At 36.4% G+C, this 15,886-nt stretch overlaps 1 protein-coding gene across 1 annotated transcript in view; it reads left to right on the top strand.

Moving 5' to 3' along the window:
• CDH17 (cadherin 17) overlaps positions 1-15,886 on the top strand; it is a 59,945-nt gene that overhangs the window by 37,346 nt on the left and 6,713 nt on the right. The window contains exons 10-14 of the mRNA XM_074200223.1: positions 785-1,000; positions 1,732-1,808; positions 3,966-4,157; positions 9,376-9,620; positions 13,924-14,054. Of these exons, the coding sequence (XP_074056324.1) occupies positions 785-1,000; positions 1,732-1,808; positions 3,966-4,157; positions 9,376-9,620; positions 13,924-14,054 (861 nt within the window). The remainder of the gene's footprint in view (positions 1-784; positions 1,001-1,731; positions 1,809-3,965; positions 4,158-9,375; positions 9,621-13,923; positions 14,055-15,886) is intronic.

Raw genomic sequence — 15,886 nt, 5'->3', positions numbered from 1 at the left:
TCTTTAAATTTTCTTCCTATTGAAATTTTTGGCAATTACCTCTATTTTCCTTATTTTTCCCCTTTGATTCTCACTTACTGATTCAGTCTCCCCTTGTGACAATTTCCTTGGAAATTGGATCTTAAAGCATCTCAGCCTCCTTGCACACTGGTTCATGGTTCAGTAGCCTAAGCCCCTACTCCAAATGACTTCTGGATTGACCAAAGTAAACCCAACTGAATGTAGTGCTCTTTCTCTCCAGCATGGAAAACTGTATAGACTTTTGCTCTCTTCTCTTAGATGCACTGTCCCACTTCCCATTCCTTTTATTCTTTGACCTATGATGTTGGACACTGTAAATCTGCATTAGGGGAGGGATCCGAGTGTAGAGTTGAATCATATTGTGAATCAGCTTGTGTGGCCTTGCTGGGGGATGGGGTAGGGGAAGAAATGTTGAGTCAGTACTCATTATGGGTTAGGGAATAATCTCTGCTGTCTCATGCCTTCTCTTCTGTTAGCCCATTGAATTTTTACTTTGTTTATTTCTTAGTGTCCTAGACTATAGTAATCATTGAAATGGACTTATTTCTGTTACAAATTCCCATTTTGGAGAGGTTTGAGAGGATTAGAGAAAAGATCTTGTTTCCATCTTGTTGGTCCCAAACTAATTTTCAATATTTTTGAAAAATTGGTCAACTTGGTTTCACAGTTTCTTTGGTATCCACTATTTTTATAGGTGAAATAAATTGGTTTTTCTGCCTGAGAGAGACTCCATCTGACTCATTCCATCTCTTCTTCTCTGCAGGCAGCAATATTGGAGTTTTTTACGCCTCTGACATGGATCAACAAGGCACTCTTAATAGTTTTTTACAGTATTCAATTGTAGAGCAGAGTCCTTCAATTCCAAATGAAAATCCCTTCATTATTGGAAATGTTGATGGAATGATCCAGTTAATTAAAGGATCCTTAAGAAAGCAAGTTACACCTACGTATCATTTGAAAGTTCAAGTGTCAGATCCAGGTTAGTACCTTCTGATCCATAAATCCAGAAGAGAATTCAGAAGGTGTTTTCTGAATTGACTTCTGGTTGTGATTGTTTTATATTCCTTGTCACATTTGCTCTGAGATTTTTTTTTAATCACTGAAGAGAATGATGGCTTACAGTATAAATGGTATCCTCGGGTATCAGGTGAGAGAACATGAGCAAAAAAGTCAGTGTTCTAATCTAGGAAGGCTATCCTTTGTGGAGAAAGAGAATTGGGCCTTTCTTTGCTGCTCTATTCTCTTCTCACAGACCAGTACCAAACTTGAGGGGAGGATTCCCCAGCTTGAATATAGAAGTAAAGGAATTCTCTCCTAAATATAAACAAGGAGAGGGTTCTCCTCTTTAGGTTTGCCACTGTTATTCCTCCATTTCCTAGGTCCAATTCTCCTCCTTATGCCATTGAGCTTACATTGTATCAATGGGTAGAACCCATTCTGAGCATGCCCAATATCCAGAAAACCTGATAGTCAATAAGTTTGTCAAATTACCCCAAACACTTCTGTGCTTAAAGAGAACCTACAGAAAACTTACATTGATCTAGGCACCAGAGAAACACAGAATAATATAGAATTAGGCCACCTGAATACCTGTTGGCAATGGAATTCTGTTAGTTTCTGTACCCTTGCTGTATGGAGGTTTCTTAATGGTTTGGGAAAAAAGATTTTCAGAAGAGGTTTTAGGTGACATTGCTTTGTTTAATTTTTCAGATTTCCAGACAATCTGTGATGTTACAATAAATGTTATTGATATCAATGATGAGATTCCCATTTTTGAAAAAAACAATGTGAGTATTTGCTGGACCCTATCTTTTTTTCATTACTGTCTGGCAATGATTTTTGGAACAAAATGTGGGATGAAGAAATAATCTGAAGCAACACACACACACACAGATACACAGAAACAGACACATACACGCATGTGTCAGAAAACCCAAATATATGTTATTTGTAGTAAGCATACCATAAACACATGCATTTCTTTCAGTAGAAAATCTAGTTATCATTCTTTTTTGATAAATAGTACAAACACAAATTCAAACTGGGTATCATAGCATACTTTTAAAATCAGCTATTGGGGAGGCTGAGGCCAAAAGATCTCTTAAGTTCAAGAGCTGTGAAACATGGTGAGCAATGCCTATTGGGCATCTGCCCTAAATTTAACATCATTATGATGAGTCCCAGGACTAGGGGATCACCGGGTCACCTAAAGAGAGGCAAACCAACTCAAATTAGAAATCATAGCTCAAAATTCAATGACATTTGCATTTGTGGATAATCCTTCTAATTCTAGTCTAAAGAAGAAGGGGAAATTCAGTCTTAAAAAGACTAAAACTAAACACATACAAGTTCAATCTCATTCTGCTAAACACAATTATGTCATGCAAGGAAGGATTCCAGTCACTATAGTGGAATTTAGATTCAGTTATTTCACAGGCTAATTGATAAGTCAAAATTCCACCATAATAGAAGGACCAGAACAATCCCTTAGACTTTGCCATAGATTTTTTTTGGGGGGGGGGGCGTTGTAAGGCAATGGGATTAAGTGACTTGCCCCAGGTCACACAGCTAGGCAATTATTAAGTGTCTGAGGTCATAATTGAACTCAGGTTCTCCTGACTCCAGGGCCAGTGCTCTATCCACTGTGCCACCTAGCTGCCACTGTCGTAGATTTTTGGTCCATATTGAAATACATAATTTGTTAACATGTTTTAAACAAGCATGTTCAGCACAAATTAAAATATGTGGAATAGTCTTGATTCTTTGATAGATTTTGCTTGAAAGAATACCATCTCTACAATGGTTACATAATGCATTTTACTTTGCAAAATCACTGTAAATTGTGGTTTAAAAAGTTCTCCCTATACAATATTGACGGTTTAAGTTTTGACAAAAGTCAAAACTATTGTGTAAGAGAAAAAAAATAAAGAAAAACAATGAGCTTATAACAAGATAAAATAAAATATCATAAGGTATTTGTAAAATCTAGCAAAAGTAGGTGAGATGAGAGAAAAGAACTTTGAAAACAAAATTAAAGCTTCTAGACAAATATAGGTTATTAATTTTATTATTAGTAGCTTTGAAATTTTCTGGGGATTTTATTCAATATTTCATTTAAATAAATTATCAAAATTTATTACTTAAAAATTGTTTAGGAGTTCATTTGACTAGATTTGGGGGGTCATATTTGAACATAATTCTTTAATGAGTGACTGAAAGATTGGGGATGAGAAATCCAATGACTCAAGATTTAAGTTTTTTGAGAAGTTCTGGGGTGTTTAGACTAGGCATAAAGGATTACACCCCATGAAATAGAACTTTCAGTCTCATTGAGCATCCAGTCATTTGAGTTCTTTGTTCCTTTTTTCTAACAAATGATAAACCTAGAATTTGGATTGATATCCTTAACCTGGTTGTCTAGCTTTTTTTAGTAACTGTCCCATCAGTTATATCTCTTGTCTTCTGAAACTAGGGAGGCAAGTTTTTCACTTAAGAATTAGTAGATATTATATAATCCAAATAAAAAGTTAAACTACTCATTACCTAATATTTTCATATTTTTCAGACTTGTTCTTGCCATTCTAGAATTCTCCATTCCCCATCTCTACCTTGTGAAATTCTACTCAACCTCAAGAAGCAGCTTAAATAATATTTCATCTCTAACTCTGCCTGTCAGAAATATTTTCTTCCGTCATTATCATAGCTAGTGCTTTTTTCTCTTATGAACCTTTAGTATTGTTTGCTTTATAGTTATTGCAGAGTTGCTATTATATTAATTTATCTTGAAGAGTATATGCTCTATATACATTGAGATCATATCAGTTTACAAAACCTATGATGCTACTATAAAAATGGTTGTGGAATGAATGAATTAGTGAGTGAATATTATATCTTCTCTCCTTACTATGAGCATTATCATATGTTAATATTTCTTTTCTCCTTAGTATGGCAACCTGACTGTTAGTGAAAATATTGCTGTTGGAACAACAATTCTCACCATCCAAGCTACAGATGCAGATGAACCAAATACTGGGAGCTCTAAAATCCTGTATGATATTATTGAGGGGGACCCTGAGAGAAAACTTGTGATTGACACTGATCCCAATACCAATACAGGTTATGTCAAGATAAATAAGGTAAATGACACTTTTAAAAATTTATTTTTGTCCAATTACAACATTCATTTTTAAAATTCTGAGTTCTAAACTCTTTCCCTTCCCCCTCCCCCCTCATTGAGAAAGCAAGTAATTTGATGTTAGTTAAAAATATGTAATCATATAAAACATTTCCATAATATTCATGTTATGAAAGAAAACAAAGACCCCCAAAAAAGAAATCTCAAGGAAAAATAAAGTAAAAAATGTATGTTTCATCTGGATTCAGATATTATCCTCTCTCTCTCTCTCTCTCTTTATAGATGGGTAGCATTCATTATCATAAGTCCTTCAGATTTTGGTCATAACAATGCTGATGAAAGTTAAGTCATTCACCACTGATCATCCTACAATATTGCTGTGATTTTGTACACAGTACATTTCACATACATCCGCTCATCTCTTTTCAGGTTATCCTGAGAGCATCCTGCTCATCATTTCTTATATCAGAACAGCATTATATCATAATCACATATCACAATTTGTTTAGCCATTCCTCAGCTGAAGGGCATCCTCTCAATTTCTAATTCCCTGCCACCAGAAAAGAGCTACTATAAATATCCTTATACACATAGGTTCTTTTACTTCTCATTTTTCATCTCTTCTAGAAAACAGACCTAGTAGTGACATGGCTAGGTCAGAGGGTATACATAGTTATATAACCCTCTGAGCATAGTTCCAAATTGCTCTATAAAATGGTTGCATCATTCCACAACTCCTCCAACAATGCATTAATATCTCATTTTCCCTAAATTCCCTCAACTTTTGACATTTTCCCTTTCTGTTCAATTAGTCAGAATTGCACTAATTTACTAAATGACCCATCTTAATAGAATCCATTGTTATCATGATTAAATAGTTCTATTTGTATGTTGTACTAAGAGGAAACAGTTTCTTGAAAAGATAGAGGATTTGGCTTTGCAGGCCTATCAAGTCTTAATACTTAATAATCATGTGTTACCATATATGACCATGTCCAAATTACTTACTTTTCCTGAGCCTCAATTTCCTCAACTATCAAATGGGGATACTAATACTTGTATGACTCATCTTTGCTGCAAAGTGTTACCACTTTAAGTCACTAGATATATGAGTTATTATTGTGAAGAACTGTGATTCACTGGAGCAAAAGATCTGAATTATGATGTGATGTCTTCATGGAAAATCAATATTGCAAAGTCTGAATATAGATGTAAATAATTTTAAGTGTGTGCATAGTAGTGACCACAGAGTCCAAATTTGGATGCTGTCTCAGTGCTATGCATGAAAAAGGATAGGTCTTACCATTAGTTGTAAACATGGATTCACTAGCAGAGAATGATGGATTTAATTTCTATATTTATTAACTCTGTAACCCTGAACAGATTGCTTAACCTCTCTGTGAACTCAATTTCCTCACCTAAATGGAGACGATAATAATCTTCAATTTTCCCATTAATAAAATGGGAATAATCATTGTACAAGTCATGGTATATTATTATGCTTTGGATCTTCATTCATCCATTCAACTGGGCAGCTAGGTGGTGCAGACCTGCAGTTGGAAAGACCTGAGTTCAAATGTGGGCTCAGATACTTACTGTGTGATTCTAGGCACTTACCCCTATTTGCCTCAGTTTCCTCATCTATAAAATGATCTGGAGAACACAGGTATCTCTGATAAGAAAACCCCAAAAGTCATCACAAAGAATCAGACATAACTGAAACAACTGACCAACAGCAAATACCTACTATGAGCAAGTCCCTCTGCCAGGTACTAGAAATATGTTGAAAAATACACCTAACTAAATAAATAAACCCTGCCCTTAAGGAACTTGGATTCTTTGGGAATGGGTGGGGTAGATGGAAATAACCTGATGAGATAACCAAATATAAAATATTTACCAAAAAGAACTAATTTTGGAGAAAGGGCACTAGTCATTGAGGGATCAAAAATAGGTTTCCTACAGAAAGTGAAGTTCATAAAATTTTAAAGTGAAATATAAATGTGTTACAATTACTATAATAATATGTGTCTGGTTCCTTTTGAGTTTTGGTTTTATCTCTTAGGATCCTAGGGTTTTAAAATTCGGGTAAATTTTTTTTTTTGCAAGGCAAATGGGGTTAAGTGGCTTGCCCAAGGCCACACAGCTAGGTAATTATTAAGTGTCTGAGACCGGATTTGAACCCAGGTACTCCTGACTCCAAGGATGGTGCTTTATCCACTACACCACCTAGCCACCCCTGGGTAAAATTTTTTTAAAAAAACAATTTTTTGCCTGAGATTTTAAAGGTCATTTAGTCCAATGCTTACCTATCCTCAGCCAACTATGTGTTATCTATAAAAGACATGATCATGTTTTCCATTTTGTCACTTCTCAATTATGGAAAAAGGTTGAAAAAAGGCACAGTACCAGAATCAGAGCCAATTCTTAGAGGAAATTGTTTGTCACACCTCTTAGTTGACTCTGGACCATTAATTATAATGATTAGCTTGACCTTTCAAACACCTGGGTGCAGAATAAGAGCTGTAGCAAGACCATAATTTCCTTTTTATGCAGAATTGAAAACAAAGTCTTCCTACAAAGTCAGGATAGATTGCCTTTCTAGGCAGATCCTTGACCAGGCTTGTATTTCACAAAGTCATGCTGATTACCCCTTGTAGCTTTGACCTCTCAAACTTTTCCACTATATTTTGTGTTACATGTGTATGTGATTTGCTCCAGGATTTTTCCAGGTGTAGAAGGTAAGCTGACAGGTTCAATAGTTCCAGGATTGATTTTTTTTTTCTGTTTTAAAAACATAAGTGATAGGTCATACAGTCCTTCCCAGAGTTTCTCTTACTCTGAAAAGTATCAAATAAAATACAAATTTTATGATTTACCACATTGTTTTCACATATATAAGCATGCCTATTTATAACAATCCTATTAATAAGCATTTAAATAGGGATCATGTATCCAATATCTTTGCTCTTTGATCTCAAAAGAAATTCAAAGAACTAATTGACAATCTTTGACAGACTGGTTTAGAGACTAAAAGGTATAAACGACTTGTGATTTCATTATCAGGAGAGATGTACTGGTGTGGGAACCATACTAGCTTATGTTCACACAGCCAGTATTTGCAAAAAACCCAGAAACATATTCACTATGACCCACTACCTCTTAATATGGTTGCTGGTAATTACATCTTAAATTATAACTTTGTTTTATGGGCTTCATTTCCCCTTTAAAATAATTTGAAAGTTAATTGTTGTTTCTTTACCTCAGTTTCCTCATCTGTAAAATGAAAGTCTTAAAATGAATATTCTCTAAGTTATCCTCCAAGTGTGAGTCTTTTATGTATAATCTTTCTCCAGTGCCTCATTGTGGTAGTAGGTTCTCAAAGGTTATGCCAACAAAAATACAGTCTCTAATAGGTCTTGATAAGCTATAAAGGTTTCTATTACTGCCTTAGAAACGAACTATAGGGTAGTCGACCAAGGGCAAAGCTAGCTAAGTTCAGGGAGATGCAGAGGGTCATTAATTTTTTGGTAATTCCCTAAGAGTATATATTGATATAGATGTAAATCTATATCTATACAGATTAAGTATATAGACATAGACTATACAAGAGTGTGAAACAAGAATGTATCTTTGCTCCGATGCTTTTCAGCATGATGTTTTCAGCCATGTTATCAAATGTCTTCACTGAGGATGAACATGATCTCAAGGTCAGCTATCACACTGATGGCAAATTCTTCACCTTGAAAAGGCTACAGGTTAAGACCAAAGTGAAGGTAGTGTTGGAGTATGATTTTCTGTTTGTATATGATTTTGTGCTCATTGCAGCCTCTGAAGCTAAGATGCATCAAAATATGGATTGATTCTCTACTGCATGTGCTAACTATGGCCTAACAATTAGCACCACAAAAACACAGATGCTCCATCAGCCAGCACCATACCATCTTGGTTATAACAAATAGAGAAGTTTTGAGTGCTGTGGGAAAAGGTTACTTACCTTTGTAGTATATTTTCCAAGGAGGTTGACACTCCCATTGTTAGAATTAGCTCGTTATTTGGGAGGCTCCGAAAGAAAGTGTGGGAGAAAAGAGGTACTAGACTGAAGAGCTGTTATGCTGACCTCATTGCTATATGCCTGTGAGACCTGGACAGTCTACCAGTGCCATGTCAGGAAAATGAATTTGCTTCCATTTAAATTGTCTTGGGAAGATTCTGAAGATCACCTGGCAGAAGAAGATACCAGACACTGAGGTCCTTCTCACACGTTACCACAGAGAGTGCAACTCAGATGGGTTGGTCACATTCAAATGCCAAACACATGCTTGCCAAAAAGACTCTTTTATGGAGAACTCACACAGATCAAATATTCAAGGTGGGAAGGGGATCAGAAAAAGTGATAGAAGGACACCCAAAGGTCTCTCTTAAGAACCTTGGAACTCATTGTTCAGCATGGGAGACACTGACACAGGACCGCCCAGAATGGTGTGCCCTCCCCAGTGAGGGGGCTGCCCTCTATGAGAAAGGTACAATTGAAGAAGCTTAAAGGAAATGTGACATACATAAGTTTAGAGTACCACCTTAAGTGTCACATGGACTATTTGTGCCTGACCTGTGGTAGAGCATTCTGTGTCCATAATGGTCTGATCCGTGACAGTTGAATACAACTTGTCTTTAACAAAGTGATATCATTTTGGTCTTCTTTGATATATTTTATATATATAATATATATATATACATATATATATACACACACATACATACATACATATATACACACACAGAACTCCATACCAAGATATAGAGAGAGGTGTTGCAATCTGTGTTGGTAGAAGGTATACCCATGTTTGTGAAATTACAGATTCCTGAAGTTCACTGGAAATGGGTACTTCTTAATGCAGATGGTTATTATTTTTTAAAGAAAGCATAATATTACCAATCCTGATTGTTACTGCGAGACATGGTATACTTAGAACAGACCTTTTCTTACTTTTTATTACCTCAACAATTCCTCATGAGTTCTCAGAAAAACATGATGTGATTTCTACTTATTAAGTTGTGCCCTCAGGAAATAAGCTCTTGAATAACTTGAGAATCTTACCTTACAGTATAATGTCATGTGATATTTTTGAGGGGAACAAGGAGACTATGAATCTTTCTGAAGATAGTCAACTGGCAAGAAATATTAATTAAGTTTTTTGTTGTTGCTTGTTTCCCAACAGCCTCTTGATTTTGAAACTGTGCCAATGTACAATCTTGTGATCAAGGCTACAAATCCTGAGCCACTTGTTAATGATGTACATTACAATTCGAGTTCACATGCAGAATTTATTCTGATGGTGTCAGATGTGAATGAACCACCTGTATTTGACCACGCATTGTACCAAGCACAAATAAAGGAGGATGCTGGTAAAAACATCAGATTGATTACAGTGAATGCCACTGATCCCGAGGGAGAAGAAATAAGGTAACCAACAATCTTCCTTTCTCTGGGTCAGATGCATTCATTTTAATGAAAGATACCAATTAACAGTTTTCCCATGCAAAATAAATAGACAACACACATACCTCTCTTTTCTATCTGATCAGATATATTATGACTAGTTTGATTCATCTGATGGTTTGAATGAATTTTTAAGAAAACTAAACTAGCTAATTGTATATCATCCAGGAGGTAGTTAGATCAAACAATAATAAACAGATTGGGGGACAGCTAGGTGGCTCAGTAGATAAGAGTACTGGCCATGGAGTCAGGAGGACCTGAGTTCAAATCCAACCTCAGATAACTCATTACCCAGTTGTGTGACCTTGGGCAAGTCACTTAACCCCACTGACTTGCAAAAACAAGAAAAAACAAAAACAATAAATAGATCGATAGGCTTGGAGTCAGGAAGATATGAATGGAAATATGTATGGTTTCATAAAATTACTGACCAGGCGATCCTGGGCAAATCACTTAACTTTCCTCATGATATGAGAATCTATCTCCCAGGATTGTTGTGAAGATAAAATAAGATCATATTTGCAAAGCAGTTTGCAAATCTTAATGTACTATGTAATTTCTTACTATTATTGTTATAACTGCACATGATAACAGCTTACATCTATGTAAAAATAGAATTTTTACATAGATGATCTCATCTGTGCCTCACAGTATTCCTATGAAGCATAATTATCCCTATTTTATAGATAAGGAAACACTGACTAAATAACTTTCCCAAGATCACTCGTGTATGAAGTGGTAAGGCTGGATCTAAAACCAAGGTCTTGATTTCTAAGTGTCATTATTGTTTGTTGTTTCTAACTGTAATACCAAGGACCTTCTATGATGTGCTTTCTCGTTTACCTATCTTCCTGGAATTGGTTCATTGGCTCTGCTTATCGCTTTATCATTTTTACTGCACTGTTCTCCCGTCTTGGATTTCTATTGTAAATGAATTTTCTTTTCTGGATGTAATAGAGATGGAATAATGTTGGCAGCCCCGGGGGGGCACTAGTTCAATCTTGACTAGGTGGCAAATATTTTCCATCTCTTTTAAAATCTGTTTCTTGCCTTGTCTCCAGCTTTAGGGTCGCTTGACTTTTGGAAGGCTTTTTTTGACTTGGTTGTCCTGTCCTGTTCCTTCTATGAAATTTAGACTGCCTAACAACAATCTTCCTTTACCCTCTCCTAAAAGAGTCAATGTCTCTGGGCCCTCTTGCTTTGGCTTTTTAGATGAGAAAGGCCCTTCAAAGATTCCTTACTTGGGAGGAGTTCGCTTCACCCATCCTGAGATCTCAGTATCAAAGACTCCTGAACTTCTTTCTAAACCACTAGTAATGAGTGAATTTCTCTCTGATCTCAGTTTACCAGAGGCAAATCAACTGGTTTATTATGCCCTTGCTTGCTATTTAAATATAGTCTGGCTTTTCCATCAATTGCCTTATATTGGCTTCCATATTCTATGTTGTCTAAAGGTCACATGACATAGGATCAAGAAAAAGTCTAGCACCTGTTAGTATGACGCTTCCCTAGCTTGCAATCACCATGTTGTTTTCAGTGTGTCCACAGTTAAATACATTTTTTATTTTTTTTCCGATCAAAGGTAAATATTGTCTCTTTTGAAAAATGAGTGCATTTGAGTAGATGACTTCTGGGGTCCCTTTAAGCTCTAGGTCTATGATCCTGTGACTTGCCACAAAATTCCTCTTTTAGTTATGTCTCTAGTTTCCAGCTTTGACTAAACAGCTAGATATTTGACTATATATTTTAAATTTTTTTTATGGGAATGTTTTCACCTAGCTGTGAATACAACTCAGTCAATCAGAAAGTATTAGTTCAGTTCTCAGCTTGTAATCAACAGTATTTTTGTTAGTTTTTCGTTTTTAGGGGCAAGGCAATGGGGTTAAGTGATTTTTAAGTGTCTGAGACTGGATTTGAACTCAGGTCCTCCTGACTCCAGGGCTGATGTTCTATCCGCTGTGCCACCTAGCTGCCCCCGATAGTATTTCTTTAGAAAACATGGCAGACACCATACAGAATTGTCTTTCCAGCTTTGTTGGGCATTATTTTCCATTCTGAATTCTTTACTTTACCAAAACTGCCTTTTTCTCTGTTCAGGGGATTTATTTCAGGTACCTCGAATACAGTTTCTTTTTACCTTTACATCATAGAGTCCCCCTCTTCCTTTAAAATAGAGCTCAAGCATCCTCTTCTTGAAGTCTTTCTTGAGCTCCCTACCCAAGCCATTAAGACATTTAATTATTGTGAATACATTTATATTATATAACTTGCTTTTTTAATGTGTATATCTATATTTATACTCTCTTGTGCCCTCCATTCAAATTTTTGGAAAGGAATAAGTTTTTATTAAGGGCCAAGTGTATACTAGGTACTTTATATTTTATCTAATTTCATCCTCACAATGACCCTGAGATGGGTGCAATTATTACTCCTGTTTTACAGTGGAGGAAACTGAAGCAGATAGAGGTTAAGCGACTTGCCTAGGGTTACACAGATAGTAAGTGTCTGAGGCCAGATTCGAACTTGTCTTTGTGATTGCAGGTCCAGTGCTCTACCCACAATGTCCCCCAATTGCTTGTAAGCACGAAAATGTTTACATTAGAATGTATAATCACAAATATACAAACTTATTGCTCCAACATGCAGGCAGCCTAATCTTCCTACCCTCTTGCACCATCTCTGTCTCTGACAAAGAGAAGAGGATAAGTTCATAGTTTAGCTCAGTTCTCACTCAGTACAGTCTCACTTTCAAGTACAAAACTTCAATGGAGCTTGAGTACCAATCCCCTGGCTTCTCAGGGTTTCTAAGCTGGGTTGGTTAAACCACCCTATTTGTAATTCTGGTTCCAAGATGAATATGCTTTCCAGTTCAGTGGTGATTACCTCTGGCCTCTGAAATGGAGAAGACTTAGCTCAAAGTCTACTTCCTCTAGGAAGTCTTTCCTAATACCTAAAGCTAGCAGCCATTTCCCTGCATAGATCCTTCCATTTCAGTACAAGTTGTACAGAGTGAATGTAAATAGCAATTGTGTTTTGACCAGAGACTCTGAGGGTCTTTTCCTCCCAGGTTGATATTTTTATTGACTAGGTAAAAAGGTCATTCTTTGCCTCATTTCTCTCTTAGCCTTAATCACTGGATGGGTGGTACCTCAATCAAACTGAGACCTGTTAAAGACCCACTGCATCCAGGGCCATCTCTAGTTGTCCTGATTCATATCTGGTGTACTGGACCAGGTGGTTCTGGAGAAGAAAGTAACTTTGCACAGTCCTTCCTCACTTAAATCCAATTCACTTCCAAATCATGGTACTACCCTCCCCATTGTCATGGTTCTCTTCCAGAAAGAAGGACAAACAACATCAACCTTATGGAACATTCAACAGAAACTGAGCTTATTGTATGATTGGGGAATTGAAATTAGAGGAGTGTGTGTGTGTGTGTGTGTGTGTGTGTGTGTGTGTGTGTGTGTGCTGGGTTAGGTAAGGATTGAAAAAATGTATATATCAGATAAGAAAATCAAACTGATAAATCTCTAAGTTATCTATGAAGTCTACAACAATTTTGAACTTTCACTTTTTTGGTGTGAGATGGTATAAAAATGGCTACATGGTGTAAAATTCTGAGCATTGTGCTTAGAATAAGAAGATCTGGGTTCGAAGACCTGAAACTCAGATACTTAAAGTCATGTGACTTTGTCTAAACCTTCCTCCTCATCTGTAAAATGGGCATCTTAATATTTATACTCAAACAGTTGTGAGAAAAAGAACTTTGTTTTAAAAAAATTTTAAAGATGAGCAGTTATCTGGAGATATTGTTAGATGATATACCTTTAAATTCAGAGTCTAAGGGAAGCTTTGGGATCTGGGGCAAGTTATATAAACTGTTTTAAGAGCTTGAAGCTTGCTTTCATTTAGTGGAGGGATGGGGAGGAAAGGGGGAAGGAAATAGATTCTGGGACAATGGCACCAGACAATGACTTGAGGAAATAGTGAGTAGAAAGTTAGGGAGGGGAAGAGGAGCTCATTCCTGCTGGCCATCTTGTACCTTACTATTTTGACTAATTCTACTTTTTTCTATATGGTTGCAGGACTGCAAGGACTGTCATGCTTTCTAAATTTAGTACCCTGAGCAAAGTTCTACTTGCCTAGCCCTAGTTAGAGTTCTATTTAAATAGCAAATGATATGTTAAATAATAGTACTATTAAAAAAAACTAATTTCTTTTATGTGAAATAATATAGTGTTTCTTTTGCTCCATTTCCTTTGTGAAGTTACTCCCTGAGTGAGGACACCCAAGGCTGGCTGAGAATTGATGAAGTCACTGGTGAAATCTTTACTAAAGGACACTTGGACAGGGAAACTGAAAATCATTATCGAGTGAAAGTAATAGCCACCGAGAAAGGTGAGCAATTACCATGTAATGTGAATTTTCAGAGATAGATAAATAGCTAATGGTAAAATGGGCCAAAAGAGGCAAAAGAGTAACGTATTATCTCTTCTGATCAAACATGAATGAATGAAAAAGTATTAATCCACTGAGCTAAACACTGTGGAAGAAAATACAAAGAAATAAGACAAGCCCTGTTCTCAAGGGACTCCACTAATAGTGGAGAGAGGTGGTTTTGGTCAAAGAAGTCACAAGTCTGGTGAGTAGAGTCTTGAAGAAGTTGATTGACATAACCTTTTTAGGAATGATTGCTTTTCTCAGTACTAGAAGTTCAAAGGATGTGAAGGGAAGGTTTTTTGGTGGCATAGCATAAAGTTGGCGGGCCATGGAGCATCTTGGTGGGAGGGGATCAGGGCTAGATATGTTGAACAGCCACTAATCAAAAGTCCAGGGACCCAAAGTAGGAACTGGAGGTCTGGGGAGAAGCTGGAAGTTGGAGCTTAGCAACTTGGAATGAAAATATCTAGAGATCCACAAAGAAGAAAGAAAGGCTATCCATTGGAAGTCATTTCAATGCTATATAAGGACTTAATTTATCATCAACCCAGCTCTTCCTTAGCATAGTGAGAGAAAAGGGAGTTAAAATAAAAGAAAGCTTTGTTTCAAGTTCATCTCTTTCTAGGGCTCTCTATATCCTCTGGATGTTGCTAGAGTGGCAAACCACTTGGTTTTAGAAATATCTGTGCACCAAGCAAATGCTCTTGTTAGAGTGGAACATATGTAGAGACTAACTAGGCTCTGTGATGTTATTCTCATTCCCCTCCCTTCATCATATTTGATATGTCCTATAGTTTCTCTCTGGAGGAAGAATGCTCTGCTACCAATATCCCCTTCAGAGACTACCACATTGGGAATACTGCTGTAGATTTATTTGAACCTTGGTAGTACCTTGTTACTTTGTCTTATCTCCTGGCTTCAATTTTTCTCTCATTGAAACAGTTGAAAAGAAAATGAAAGTTTCAACAATCTAGCCTGAGTTAAAGGAATGAAGGTTTTTTTTTTTGATACCTCTGAGAAGTACCCAAATATGTCTATATTTCAGGAAGAAAGAGTTAAGGACAAAATAGCTAAGAGATCCCACTGTTGACCCTCCATTTATTGTTACTAACAAGAAAAGGATTATTGACCTAACCACATCTTCTGTCTCAGTTCCCTTGACCTCTCTGAACCTTAACTGCTTTATCTGTAAAATAAGAAGGATAGAAGAAAAGACCCTTCCTTTCTAAATCTATGAGCCTGCAAGACACAGAGTATGTTAGTCAAGCTAAGTCAGAATTTACATAGACTAGAGTGGAAATGTGATAGCACACACACACACACACACACACACACACACACTAAAAATGGATCTCACACTCTTAAAAAGTAATAGAACCTCCAAGAACATCACCATTTTCAAACCTTTCATAAGAGCTAAATTTCCTTCCTTTGTTTCAAACCATATATGCTGAAAGCACTTTGAATTGCTCATCACCATGAAAAAGAAACTTTTTCCAATATATTCAGCCTCTCTATTTCTTTGTTGTGTTTTTTCCTTGAAGATCAAATTCTCTTTGAATGAATTATTGGTAAAAGAGAATTGCGGCATAAAAATTTTCTAGAAATTTTGATAGCTGTTTCTTTTTTCTTCCTTTCTGATATATATAAACACATTGTACACACATCTCATCCTTGGGATCAAAAAGAATCTTAGAGTAAAATAAAGCACACACATATTTAAGGAATGAAAACTGTGGCCTGGGATGCCCCAAATACTCAAGATAAATTGAACCACACAACTTCATTCT

The sequence above is a fragment of the Macrotis lagotis genome, chromosome X, assembly GCF_037893015.1.
Source record: "Macrotis lagotis isolate mMagLag1 chromosome X, bilby.v1.9.chrom.fasta, whole genome shotgun sequence".
In the NCBI taxonomy this organism is placed as follows: domain Eukaryota; kingdom Metazoa; phylum Chordata; class Mammalia; order Peramelemorphia; family Peramelidae; genus Macrotis; species Macrotis lagotis.
Note: the sequence above shows the minus strand (reverse complement) of the source record. Positions and strands in the feature narration are given on the sequence as shown.